General features: G+C 41.3%; 1 protein-coding gene and 1 non-coding gene across 2 annotated transcripts in view; one reads left to right on the top strand and one right to left on the bottom strand.

Annotated features, from left to right (window-relative positions):
• OTOG (otogelin) overlaps positions 1–13,975 on the top strand; it is a 91,504-nt gene that overhangs the window by 61,455 nt on the left and 16,074 nt on the right. The window contains exons 37-40 of the mRNA XM_040495750.1: positions 617–785; positions 1,096–1,241; positions 1,851–1,940; positions 11,822–12,005. Coding sequence (XP_040351684.1) covers positions 617–785; positions 1,096–1,241; positions 1,851–1,940; positions 11,822–12,005 — 589 coding nt within the window. The remainder of the gene's footprint in view (positions 1–616; positions 786–1,095; positions 1,242–1,850; positions 1,941–11,821; positions 12,006–13,975) is intronic.
• On the bottom strand, positions 7,063–7,172 carry LOC121044002 (small nucleolar RNA SNORD89). The gene has a single exon (XR_005797060.1). It is a non-coding gene; the product is annotated as a small nucleolar RNA SNORD89 (small nucleolar RNA).

Genomic DNA, 13,975 nt, shown 5'->3' with positions numbered 1-13,975 from the left:
GAGAACACGGGTGTGCTAGCATGTGTCTGTTTGTGTCTATGGAGCTACATGGGACTATGTGTGCATAGTGTATGTGTGTGAGACTCAGGGTGAGCCCTCATATGTCAGTGTGTGTGTGTGTGCGTGTGTGTGTGTGTGTGTGTGTGTGAGAGATATTTGGTGTTACAAGACAGTGTGTGTGCATTTGTAAGAAAGAGAGATAAAGCAAGATTGTGTGTGAGTGTGTGTGTGTGTGTGTGTGTGTGTGTGTGTGTGTGTATGTGTGTGTGCATGCATGGGTATGCTCGGGTTTTTCTGAGTCTAAGCTAGTGTGTTTGCACATCTGTGTACCTGGAGCTCTCTGCAAGGGCCAGACAGATATGCAGAGGTCTCTGGGAGTCAGTTCCCCGACCCCCAATCTCATGCTCATCCCATCCCCAGGCCCCTGATGGGTATGTTGGGTGCGTGGAGAGTAAGGACACCACTCCCTAGTAGTCTTACTTCTGGGTCCCCTGACCTGCTACAGTCTACATTGGAAAGGGTCTTATTGCCCTTAGGCTTGACGGCTGGGGTGGGGGAATGAGTGGCTGTGGCACTAGGCTGGGCACTCACGCTGTCCTTCCACCCTGTGCCCCAGCCAATCGCTGAGCAAGACTGCGTCCGCCACATCTGCCTGGAGGGCCAGCTGATCCGAGTGAACCAGTCCCAGCACTGTCCCCAGGGCGCCAAACCCCCTCGCTGTGGGGTCCTGGGCCTCGCAGTGAGGGTGGGCGGGGACCGCTGCTGCCCCGTCTGGGAATGTGCCTGTGAGTCCTGGGATGCACCCGATCCTCCCCCAGTGTGACCTCGGCCCCTTACCTGTGTGCTCCTCAGCCTTAGGGTAACCCTGACCTGACTGCATTCTCCTATGGGACCTCTTGTCTCCGTGTGACCCCTGACCTGGCAGATTCCCTACTCTTGCAACCTCATCTCTGTGATGCCTGCTCTGAGTGGCTCTCCGGTCCCCAGGGCCTCTCCATCACCCAGGGAAAGGCCAAGAGGCCTGCCCTTTGTTCCTGGGTGGCCTTGGCCCCCAGAAGCATCCATCTATTCTTCTCCTCCCTGCCCCTCCCCCAGGCCGATGCTCAATCTTCCCTGACCTAAGCTTCATAACCTTTGATGGGAGCCACGTAGCCCTGTTCAAGGAGGCCATCTACGTCCTCACCCAGAGCCCCAACGAAATGGTCACCGTCCATGTCCTTGACTGCAAAAGTGCTAACCTGGTGACTTCCCCCTACTTCCTTTCCTTCTGGGGCCTTGGGATTGACTAGGTTTGGAAGGGAGATTGAGCGGTGAACTGGGTTTTGAGGGATGCCAGAGTTGAGGACAGATGTGTAAACCCCTACAGTATTTCCCTCTGTCAAGGGTCTCTTGGAAGGGATGTGTGGGGAAAGGGTAAGTGGAGTGCACCACCTCCTGGCCCTTCCTGGGGCCTGTGCCATTCCCAGCTTGTCCCAGCTGCCCAGGCCCATGTGGGAGGCACTGAAGTGTAGAGAAGTGGGGATGCCACTCCAGGGCCTGAGGTCAAGAGTGCTGGCTGCAGAGAATCACCTACTAGGATATCCCTATGAGCCAGGTGGAAGGAGGCAGGGTATTTTTGTTTGTTTGTTTTTTCTTCTTCTTCTTCTTTTTTTTTTTTGGTTGGGCTTACAGGAGGTCAGGTAGAACCAGACATGTTCCATGGGATTTTGTGCACCATCTGCACAGCCCCAGTGAGTGCTCCTGGCATATTGAGAGGGGGTGGCCAGGAAAGTGTGCTCACAATGGCTCACCAGGAGAAGCAGACAACAGGCCTGGACTCCAAGCTGATGAAGGTTGGGCTCTCTCTGCAGGGTCACCTAAACTGGCCCCCGTTCTGTCCGGTGATGCTGAATGTGACTCACTTGACCCATCAGGTCACCATCGACCGTTTCAACCGGAAGGTGAGTGCATCCAAGAGCCAGTATTCCTAGGGCAGCAATCATGGGGACAGGGGAGGGGTCTTGAGGCTTGTTCGTGATTGGGGGCAAGAGTGGGCAGGAACTTGAATGGAAAAGTTATATTTGAAAGTGATTTAATTAAAATATTTGTGGCCACTCTAATGTCAGGGGAGCACAGGCACTGGGAGGAATATTGTAAACGAGAGGAAGTTAGAATGGCAAGAGAGAGAGTGACCTTAAATGATTGCGGTTAAAGTATCTACTTCAGCAGTTTTTATAAAAATATGTGGCCATGTGCAAGTTTTATATAAATATATGGCGATGTTTTTCTAAAAGTATATATTTCTAGAGCCCCTTCTGAGAAAGGGACTATCTAAGTGAGGAGCCCTGATTTTAAGCTTCATTAGTTTCACACTAAGCCCACCTCTGCCAAGGAGCTGGCGTTCAACAGCAGCCCACTCTGTGTGGTACCCTCCCAAGGGCCTGCTTTGCTCCTCCCAACAGGTGGGTCAGAGGGGCTGATGTGTGTCCTCCTGTGGTCCTGACTCTCCCCACCCATTCCTGAGCCAAGACCTGCAGCCCTCCTGTTGGAATCTGCCCTTGAATGCCAGACTTAGGGCCACCACACCCTCTGAAGCTCTCAGGAACGGGAGAAAACTCCTTGGGTTTTACCCCTTAGGTTTTTAAATGTTTCCATTAAAAGAAATTTGAGGTGTAACTTACCTACAGTAAAATTCACCCTTGTTAGTGTGCAGTTCTATAAGTTCTAACAAACACCCACAGTCTTGTAACCACCACCATAATCATCACCCCCAGTTGTTGCCCTGTGCCACTTTGTTGTCAACCTCTCCCACCTGCTGACAACCGCTGCCTCTGTCCCTATACTTTTGGCTTTTCCAGAATGGCATATTCAGGGAACCAGAGTATATGGTGAGATTCTCCCCCATGGCATGTATCAATAGTCTGTTGATTGTTATTGTTGTAATATTCTGTCATACGGATGTGCCACTATTTGTTTATCCGATTGCCAGTTGAAAGACATTTGGGCCACTTCCAGTTTGGGGTGCTAACAAATAAAGATGCCTAAGCATTTGTATAAGGTTTTTTAAATTGAAGTATAGTTAGCATATAATATTATATTAGTTTCAGGTGTACAACATAGTGATTCAACAATTTCATACATTACTCAGTGCTCATCAGTATAAATGTAGCTGCCACTTGTCACTGTATGTGATTACAATATTATTGACTGTATTCCTTATGCTGTACTTTTCATTTTCATGACTTATTTATTTTATAACCGGAAGTTTGTACCCCTTAATTCCCTTTATCTATTTCACCCATTCCCCCACCCACCTTCCCTCTGGCAACCACCAGTTTGTTCTCTGTATTTAAGTCTGTTTTAAATCTGTTTTTTTTTTCTTTCTTCCTCTCTTTCTCTCTTTTTCTGTTTCTTTCTTTCTTTCTTTCTTTCTTTCTTTCTTTCTTTCTTTCTTTCTTCATTTGTTTTGTTTTTTAGATTCCACATTTAAGTGAAATCATGCACCATTTGCTTCTGTGTCTGACTTATTTCACATAGCACAGTACCTTCTAGGGTCCTTCCATTTTGCCTTAAATGGAAAAATTTCATTCTTTTTTATGGTTGAGTAATAATTGTGTGTACACACACACACACATATATGTATGTATACATAAATCTTATTTATCCATTCATCTATGGATGGACTCTTGGGTTGTTCCCATATCTTGGCTATTATAAATTATGCTGCTATAAACATAGGGGTGCATATATCTTTTTGAATTAGTGTTTTTGTTTTCTTTGGGTGAACACCTGGTAGTGGAATTACTAGATCATATAGTATTTCTTTTTTTTTTTTTTTAATTTTTAAAATGTTTGTTCATTTTTGAGAGAGAGACAGAGCATGAGCAGGGAAGGGGCAGAGAGAGAGGGAGACACAGAATCCAAAGCAGGCTCCAGGCTCTGAGCCATCAGCACAGAGCCCAACGCAGGGCTCAAACTCACAAACCATGAGATCATGACCAGAGCAGAAGTCGGACACTTAACTGACTGAGCCACCCAGGCACCCCAATCATATAGTATTTCTATTTTTAATTTCTTAAGGAACCTCCATAATGTTTTCCACAGTGGCTGCACCAATTTACATTACCAACAGCACACAAGGGTTCCTTTTTCTTCACATCCTCAGCAACACTTGTTATTTCTCATCTTTTTGATTCTAGCCATTCTGACTGGTATCAGGTAATCTCTTGTGGTTTTGACTTGCAATTCCCTGATGATTAGTGATTTTGAGTACCTTTTCATGTGTCTCTTTGCCATCTGTATGACTTCTTTGGAAAATGTCTATTCAGGTCCTCTGCCCATTTTTTAGTTGGATTATTGTGGTCTTTTGGTGTTGAGTTTTTAAGTCATTCTAACAGATGTGTAATAAGATTTCATTGTAGTTTTAATTTGCATTTCTCTAATTGCTGATAATATTGAATATATTTTCATGGGTTTGTTTTCCATGGTATATCCTCTTTGGTGAAATGTCTGTTCAAACCTTTGCACGTTTTAAAGATTATGTTGTCTGTTTTATTGAGTTTTGAGAATTTTTTGTATTTTTTTGGATACAGGTCCTTTATCAGATATAAGTATTATCTTCCAGTCTGTGGCACATTTTTTCATTCACTTTCAAGTGTCTTTCAAAGAGCAGAAGTTTTTAATTTTGGTGGAGTCCAGTTTATCAGTTCTTTCTTTTATGGATCATGATTTTGGTGTTCTAACAAACTTTTGCTTAATGCAAAGTCTCAAGGATCTTCTCCTATGTTTTCTTCTAGAAGTTTTATAGCTTTGGGTATTACTTTAAAAAATTGTTTAATGTTTATTTATTTTTGAGAGAGAGACAGAGTGCGAGTGGGGGAGGGGCAGAGAGAGAGGGCTGAAGCAGGCTGCGGGCTCTGAGCTGTGAGCACAGAGCCTAACGTGGGGCTTGAACTCATGAATGGCAAGATCATGACCTGAGCTGAAGTTGGATGTTCAACCAACTGAACCACCCAGACGTCTCTAAATTTTTAAAAAATATTTATTTATTTGGTGGGGGGGGAGGCGCAGAGAGAGAGAGAGAGGGAAAGAGAATACCAAGCAGTCTCCTCACTGTCAGCACAGAGCCAAATGTGGGGATCGATCTCACAAACTGTGAGAGCATGACCTAAGACAAAATCAAGAGTTGGATGCTTAACCAACTGAACCACCCAGGTGCCTCTAAGTAGTAGTTTTAAGTATATGCTGCATTTTAAGTCAATTTTTATAAATGGAGTGAGGTATGGGTCAAGATTCTTTTTTTTTTCTCGCATATGGACACCTATATGTTCCAGCAGCTTTTTAAATTTTTTTTTTAACGTTTATTTATTTTTGAGACAGAGAGAGGCAGAGCATGAACAGGGAGGGGCAGAGAGAGAGGGAGACACAGAATCTGAAACAGGCTCCAGGCTCCGAGCGGTCAGCACAGAGCCCGACGCGGGGCTCGAACTCACGGACCGTGAGATCATGACCTGAGCCGAAGTCGGACACTTAACCGACCAAGCCACCCAGGCACCCCTCCAGCACCTTTTTAAAAAGATTATCCTGCCTCCATTGACTTGTCTTTGCACCTTTGTCGAAAATCAACTGACCATTAATGTTTGGGTTTATTTCTGGACCTTTAATATTGTTCCACAAATCTATATATCTATCTTTTCACCAGTGCCACACTGTCTTGATAACTGTTACTTCTTATTAAATTTTTATTAAAATCAGGTTGTATGAGTCTTCCAACTTTCTTCTCTTTCAAAATTATGTTGGTTATTTTAATTATTTCATCTTTCTATATAAAGTAGTTTTCAATATAAGAATCTTGAACATATTTTGTCAGATTTATCTCTAAAATTTTCATATTTCTGATGTTATTGTAAATGATTCTGTTCTTTTTATTCACTTTCCAATCGCTCATTGCTAATATATATACATACAATTGATTTTTGCATCTCTTAAAAAGTGTTTGCCGTTGGGTTTTCATTTAGCTGTTTATATGTACACATGAGTTTTACATTGATATCATATCTTGCAACCTTGTTAAACTCACTTATTAGTTCTTGTAAATTCTTCTAGTTTTTCTACATAGATGTTTATGTCTTTTCTAAATAGAGACGATTTTATTTCTTCCTTTCCAGTGGGTATTTTTAAAATTTATTTTTCTTGCCTATTGCATTGGTTAGGACCTCTAATATGATGTTGAATAAGAGGGATTGAGCACTGACATCCTTGTCTTGTATCTGGTCTTAGGGAGAAGGCGTTCAGTCTTTCACTATAAAGCACAAAGTTAGTTGTAGGTCTTTTATAGATATCCTTTATCTGGTGAAGAAAGTTTTCTCCTATTTGTAGTTTGCTGAGAGTTTTTATTACTGTAAGCAGATGTTGAATTTTGTCAAAGCTTTTCACTGCATTTATTGAAATAATCATATTGTTCTTTTTCTTTAGACTTTCTACCCTAGCCCCAAATCACAGTATTGCTGTTTACTTAAAAAAGGAAAGATTTTCAAATTTGTTTTAAATAAATAGCTTACAAATAATAGTAGTTATATTTAGAGAACATTTTATGTATATAAAAAAACCTCTGAGTCAAGATTTACATTTACAACATCAGCAAAATCTTCTTCATTAAATATACTTAAAAGTAGAAGACAGTTTTCCTGAGAAAGAAGCTATAATCCTAGATTCAATAACCATGCAATCAACTTCTACGTGTCATCAGATGAGTTCAATTTAACTGTCATGTTAAAAAAAATCAAATTTTCCAGATTTTCTAGTTATAATTTCTAGCTTAATATCTTCAAATCACCTGCTTTTGAAGGTTCTATTATTATGATAACTTTTATGATTGTAGCAGTCCTGGATTTGGCAAGTGTATTGAAAAGTACACAGAGAGGTATTCACTGCTTCTTTAAGCCACAGTGTTGTTTGAGGTTCCCTGATTATGTTTTCTTAACTGATTATTTTTCTTAAATTTGAGCTCTCTATGGGAATGCCTTTTTTGGCCATACCTGTTTGGAAAGCTTCCCCAACGTACGAAGGTTCAATCCTGTGATTACTGAGGTCAGACCAATGGTTCACATCTGAAGATGTTTTCATCGTGCACCCACAAAGAGCAGCTGGGAGAGGCATTGCAATTTGGCCTTTTATTGTAATCATTCCTCAGACTGTTTTTTTTTTTTTTAAAGATTTAACTCTTTTAGAGCAGTTTCAGGTTCACAACAAAATTGAAAGGAACATATGGAGATTTCCCATATACCCTCTGTACCCACACATGCATAGCCTCCCTCATTACCAGCCTCAATCACCAGAGTTCATTTGTTACCAAGGTGAATGAATCTACATTGACACATCATCATCACCTGAAGTCCATAGTCTACCTACCTCAGGGGTCACTCTTGGTTTTCCACATGGGTTTGGGTACATATGTAATGACATCTATCCATCATTATAATATCATCCAGAGTATTTCCACTGGTTTAAAAATTCTCTGTGCTCTGCCAGTTGGTCACCGGCCCCCACCCAACCACTGATCTTTTTTGTTGTCTCCACAGTTTTGCTTTTCCAGAATGCCACAGAGTTGGAACCATATAGTATGTAGCCTTTTCAGATTGATTTCTTTCATTTAGCAATATGCATTCAAGGTTCCTCCGTGGCTTTTCATGGCTTGATAGCTCATTTCTTTTTACCACTGAATAATATTCCATTGGTCTTCTTTAGACTATTAATGTGTTGAATACTACGATTTTCAAATGTTGCACTAGTGCTGCATTCCTGGAATTAACTTTATTTGGTTGAGATATATTAGCCTTGTTATATGTTGTTGGATCTTCATGAAGTGTATTAGTCTAAATTTTCTTTTCTTGTAATGTATTAGTTTAGTTTTGGTATCAGAGTAATGCCGGCCTCAATAATGAATTAGAAGTATTCCCCCTCTTTAATTTTCTGAAAAAGTTTGTGTATAATTGGTAATTTTCATATTTTCCCTTAAATACTTGGTAGACTTCAACAGTGAAGCCATCTGGGTCTGGAGTTTTCTTTGGGGGAGGTTTTTAAGTACATATTCAATTTTTTAAAATGATATAGGGCTATTCTGGTTACCTATTTTTTCTTTAGTAGGCTGGGGTAGTTTTCATTTTCACAGAATATGTCCATTCTATCCACGTTGTCAAATTTCTAGGCATTAAGTTGTTCATCGTACACTCTTGCTATCCTTTTAGGATATCCTTGCTATACCATAGGATCTGTATCCATGTACCCTGTCTCATTCCTGATATTAGTAATTTGTGTCTTTTCTCTTTTTCCTCACCAGTCTGGCTAGAGTTTTGTCAGGTTTATTGTTTTTCTCAAAGAATGTTTTTATTGGTTTTCTCTGCTGTTTTTCTGTTTTCTATTTCATTGATTTTTGCTCTTATGTCTATTATTTTATTCCTTCTGATTCCTTTGGGTTTAATTTACTCTTTTTTTTTTCTAGTTTATTAAGGTTATAGCCTAGGTCACTGATTTGAGACCTTTCTGCTCTTTCTAATATAAGTATCTAGTGCCACAATTTTCCCTTTAGGTCTGATTTAGCAGCATCTTACAAATTTTGATATCTTGTATTTTCATTTTCATTAAGTTTAAAATACTTTAAAATTTTCCCTTTGATTTTTGTTTAATCCATGGGTTATTTACAAGTGTTTTTCTTTAGTTTCCAAATATTTGGTGATTTTCCAGATACCTTTCTATTACTGATTTCTAATTTAATTTCACTGTGTTCAGAGAACATTTAATCTAACTTTGACCTTTTTAAATTTAATGAGACTTGTTTTATGTACCAGAATACACTCTATGTTGTAAATGTATATTCTCTTGTTGAGTGGAGTATTCTGTGAATGTCAGTTAGGTCAAGTTGACTGATAGTGTTGTTCAAGTCTCTACATCCTTACTCATTTCCTATTTGTTCTATCAATCATTGAAAGAGAAGATGTTGAAATTTCTGACTAAAGTTGTTGATTTGTCAATTTTTCTTTGGAGTTTTATCAGTTTTTTATTCACCTATTTTTAAATTGTTATTTGGTGCATAATACTTAAGATTGTTATTCCCTCTTGTTGAATTAACTCCTTTATCAGTATGAAATGTCCTTTTTCTCCTGGTAAAAGTCCTTGTTCTGAATTCTGCTTTGTCTGAATTCTGCTTTGTCTCCAGTTTTCTTTTGATTTGTGTTAGCATGTATATTTAATGTATATATCTAAGAGACATCTTTTTCCATCCTTTTTCTTTTAACATAGTGTGTCTTTTTATTTAAAGTAGGATTTTGTAGGGTGTGAATAGTTGGGTCTTCCTTTCCTCTTATCTAATCTGTGAATCTCTGCCTTTTAATTGGGAGATCCTTAGACCATTTACATTTAATTTAGTCATCAATATGATTAGGTTTGTATATAACATAATGTTGGTATTTGTTCTCTGTTTGTCCCCTCCCTTTCCTCCTTTTCTGTCCTCTTTGGGTATTTATTTATTTATTTATTTGAGGAGGGAGAGGCAGAGAGAGAGGAGGAAAGAGAATCTTAAGCAGGCCCCATATTCAGCTCAGAGCCCAACACAGGGCTCCATCTCATGACCATGAGATCATGACCTGAGCTGAAATCAAGAGTCAGACACTTAACCAACTGAGTCACCCAGGTGCCCCATTTTGAGGTTATTTTTAATGATTCCATTTCATTGCCTATGTTGGATTATTATCTGTACATTTTACTTCTACATCTGTTATAAACTACACATTACATCATTATTACTTTTCCTGAAGCAGTCAATTATTTTCTAGCATGGTTTTTAAAATAAGAAAAGTTTATATTATCTGCATATTTATCATTCCTGGTGTGCTTCATTCCTTTGCATAGATCTCAATTTCCATCTGATATCACTTTTCTTCTGCCTGAAGGACTTCCATTAATATTCTTATAGTGAGGTTCTGCCAGTAATAAATTCTTTCAGTTTTTATATATCTGAAAAAGTTTTGACCTCACCTTCATTTTTTAAAGATATTTTTTAATTTTAACTTGTTTTATTTTTTATTTTTTTAAATTTACATCCAAATTAGTTAGCATATAGTGCAACAATGATTTCAGGAGTAGTTTCCTTAGTGCCCCTTACCCATTTAGCCCATCCCCCCTCCCACAACCCCTCCAGTAACCCTCAGTTTGTTCTCCATATTTATGAGTCTCTTCTGTTTTGTCCCCCTCCCTGTTTTTATATTATTTTTGTTTCCCTTCCCTTAGGTTCATCTGTTTTGTCTTTTAAAGTCCTCATATGAGTGAAGGCATATGATTTTTGTCTTTCTCTGACTTACTAATTTCACTTAGCATAATACCTTCCAGTTCTGTCCATGTACCTGCAAATGGCAAGATTTCATTCTTTTTGATTGCCAAGTAATACTCCATTGTATATGTGTGTGTGTGTGTGTGTGTGTGTGTGTGTGTATGTATATCTGTGTGTGTGTGTATATATATATACACACACACACACATATATATACCACATCGTATATCCATCGACGGACATTTGGGCTCTTTCCATACTTTGGCTATTGTCGATAGTGCTGCTATAAACATGGGGGTGCATATGTCCCTTCGAAACAGCACACCTGTATCCCTTGGATAAATGCCTAGTAGTGCAATTGCTGGGTCATAGGGTAGTTCTATTTTTAGTTTTTTGAGGAACCTCCATACTGTATTCCAGAGTGGCTGCACCAGCTTACATTCCCAAATTTTTTAAAGATATTTTAACTGGGTTTAGAATTATAGGTTGACTTTAATTTTTCTTTCAGTGCTTTAAAGATTTTGCTCCACTGTCTTTTCTTTTTAAATTGAGGTAAAATTGAGCTAACGTAAAATTAATCATTAATCTCCCTTCCCCCTGTCAACCACCAATATGCATTCTGTCTATAGATTTGCTTATTCTGGATATTTCATATAAATGGAGTCTATAATATCTGACTTTTTGTGTCTTGCTCTTTGACTTAGCATAATATTTCTGAGGTTCATCTGTGTTGTAATATCTACCAGTACTTCATTCAATTTTGGGCTAAATAACATTCTATTGTATGTACATACTGCCATTGTTTTATCCATTCATTCATCGATGGCCGTTTGGACTGTTTCCACCTTTTGACTATTGTGAATAGTGCTGCTATATATAAAGTTGTGCTTTCACCTTGCTTATTTCCAATAAGAAATCTTCTGTCATTCTGATCTTTGTTTCCCTACATAATGGGTCTCTTTTTTTCCTGACTGCTTTTACAATTTTCCTTCTATCACAAACATTGATTGAGACCCCAGTTAATGTCAGGCTCAAAGGCAAGAGCTGGGGATTCGAAGGTGGATCAGACAGAATTTTTGCCCTTAAGAAACTCAGAGTCCACAGGATGCCTCGATGAGGGAACAGATTCTATCTTAACGGTCAGCACAGAGATGAGGTCAGCCCAGAGAAGGGGTGCCCAAGCTAGAGGCTGGAGACTTAGGAAAATCTCCCTAAAAAAATGATCTGAGCAGATCAGGAAAGAAGAGAGTGATTAGAAAGGCTCAAGGGGTGTGTTTGTTTGGGCACAGGGATTCAGCCTGCCTCCCACTGTTGTATTTCTTGTTTTATCATTTTGTGCTCATGAAATGGTTTCAGAATTCTTCCGTGCCACCCTGGACTGTGTCCTGGCCACATGTGCCTGAAACAGAGCCTGTGACATAGCTTGATACGGTTTGTTGGATAAATGGATGGAGGGATGGATGAACGGATGGGCAGACAGACAAGCTGTGCTCACATTGAACACCCCCACCCCACAAGGTGACTGTGGACTCACAGCCTGTCTGGCCCCCTGTGAGCAGACACGGATTCAGAATTGAGGACACAGGCCACATGTATGTGATCCGGACGCCGTCACACATCCAGATCCAGTGGCTCCACAGCTCAGGACTCATGATCCTGGAGGCCAGCAAAACCAGCGAGGCCCAGGGCCGTGGCCTCTGCGGTGAGGAGGGACCCAGCTGGGGTGGCGCGGGAGGTGAGGGGATCTAGCTCCCTGAGTTTCCGGAGTCCACCTCTGTCCCCAGACACAGGTTCCTCTGTGTGAAATCAGGGGAAGCTAGGACAGAGTGCCAGCCCAGAGGTGGCACCAGGAGAGCTGCCAGGGAAGAGAGACCTAATGTCCTGTGTTCTGGGGCTGAAGCTACCAGCAGGGAGATGGCGCGGGGCTCTGGCCTCGGCCAGTTGTCACTTTGGCCCGGATTGTCTGTCAGCTTCCCTGACAGCTTCCTAATACCAGATGATCCTTCCTGTCTGCATGTGCATGGGCACTTCACAAAGCACTTCCACACTCTGATCTCACTGATTGCAGGCCATCCACACAACAACCCTGAGAGGTGGCCATTGAACTAAAGAAGAAAGAGGGCCCAGAGAGGTTAAGCGGCTTGCCTAAGCTCACACAGCAGAGCTGCCACAATGCACAAAATTAGGGCTCTTCAGACCACAGCGTGACTGTAGGCGCATGCCCTAAGGGACTGGATGTATCTTGATAAGATAAAAGGGTGCAGGAAGAGTCTGAGTGCGGACTGCTGCACCCTCACAGGACACCCATGACAGATGGCCGTGATTATGATGACGGGAGACATAGGCACACTTATACACACACATACTTGCGTGGCCTCCCCCCCATTAATCTGCACCCATTTTAATCATTCACGCTTGCACCCTTGTATTCAAAATGCCCTCTACATATGAAGTGACACATTTAAGTCTGGTCCCCGCTCATTCTTTCATTTATTTCCCATGTACCAGTCACGGGACAGATAGTATGCAAAGCAGACAAAATTGCTGTTTTATGAAACTTCCGTCCTTACTGACTTATTGATACAAACATCTTTACACACACACACACACACACACACACACACACACACACACCCCAGCACTGCCACCACTTCCACCATCCCTTTGCCACCGTTTCTTCCTTCCATTGTTTATGCCTGGCAAGGAGTGGTGGGGGCAGCAGTGATCCCCTGCCTGGAATACCTTTGTGACTCAAGGCCAAGACCCAAAACGCAGCCACTGGACCATTGATAAAACCTGAAGGTTTTGTAGCCAATCATGCTATATATTCATGACACTTGTGGCTGGAGCACAAGCCGGCTAATTTTCCTCTGTTTTTATCCACATTCACGCTTAGTATCCTGGGCACCCGGCTGGGCAACTTGGGGGACTACTGAGAGAGTAAGAAAGTGAGTCTAAAGGAAAATGAGTCTTTGCACCCAGAGCAAGACATACCTGCAAACCAAAGCCTGCTCTGCAGAACTGGGAAGGTCATGGATTCAGATGCATGTGAGGGGCATTTGAAGGACACACTTCTGAGGAAGTGTTTCAGGCAGGGGGAACAGTGTAAGCAAGGTCAAAGTGTGTGTTTGGAGCCTAGAGTGTGAGAGATAAAGCTGGAAGTTAAGTTAGAAGCTGTGACAGACAAGCTCTTGCCCTACTCCCGTCTCCCTGCCTTTCAACACAGCCAAAGTTGATTTCTGGCGCATGTAAATTCCCAAATGGAGACTCCGTTCATCATGTGGCTCTTCCATCCTCAGCACAAGCTTCCAGCTCCACTGCAGGAAAAAAAGTTAGGAAGCGTTTATGGGCCAGGCCTGGCAGTGGTCACTGCCTCACCCTCACTCTCGTCCTGCCAGCTGGGACTCGGCATGGGCTCCCCCACCCCAGGAGAGCCTGGAAAACACAGGCTAGGAACTGCCCGGGAAGAAAAGGAAACAGGTGTTAGTTACACTTAGCTAGCAATCTCTGCTAGAGCACATTTTTTGGAGTAACCTTTCGTTTTGACACAATGTCTAAAGTAGTATGAAGAACTCCCATGTACTTTTTGTTCAGATTTACTAAGTGTTTGCATTTTGCCCCATTTACTTTTCCTGCCTCTGTGTGTGTATGTATATAAAATACACACATGTG

Source organism: Herpailurus yagouaroundi, unplaced genomic scaffold (assembly GCF_014898765.1).
Source record: "Herpailurus yagouaroundi ecotype Mexico unplaced genomic scaffold, PumYag 187, whole genome shotgun sequence".
NCBI lineage: Eukaryota > Metazoa > Chordata > Mammalia > Carnivora > Felidae > Herpailurus > Herpailurus yagouaroundi.
The sequence above is the reverse complement of the archived record's forward strand: the minus strand, read 5'-3'. Positions and strand labels throughout refer to the sequence as shown.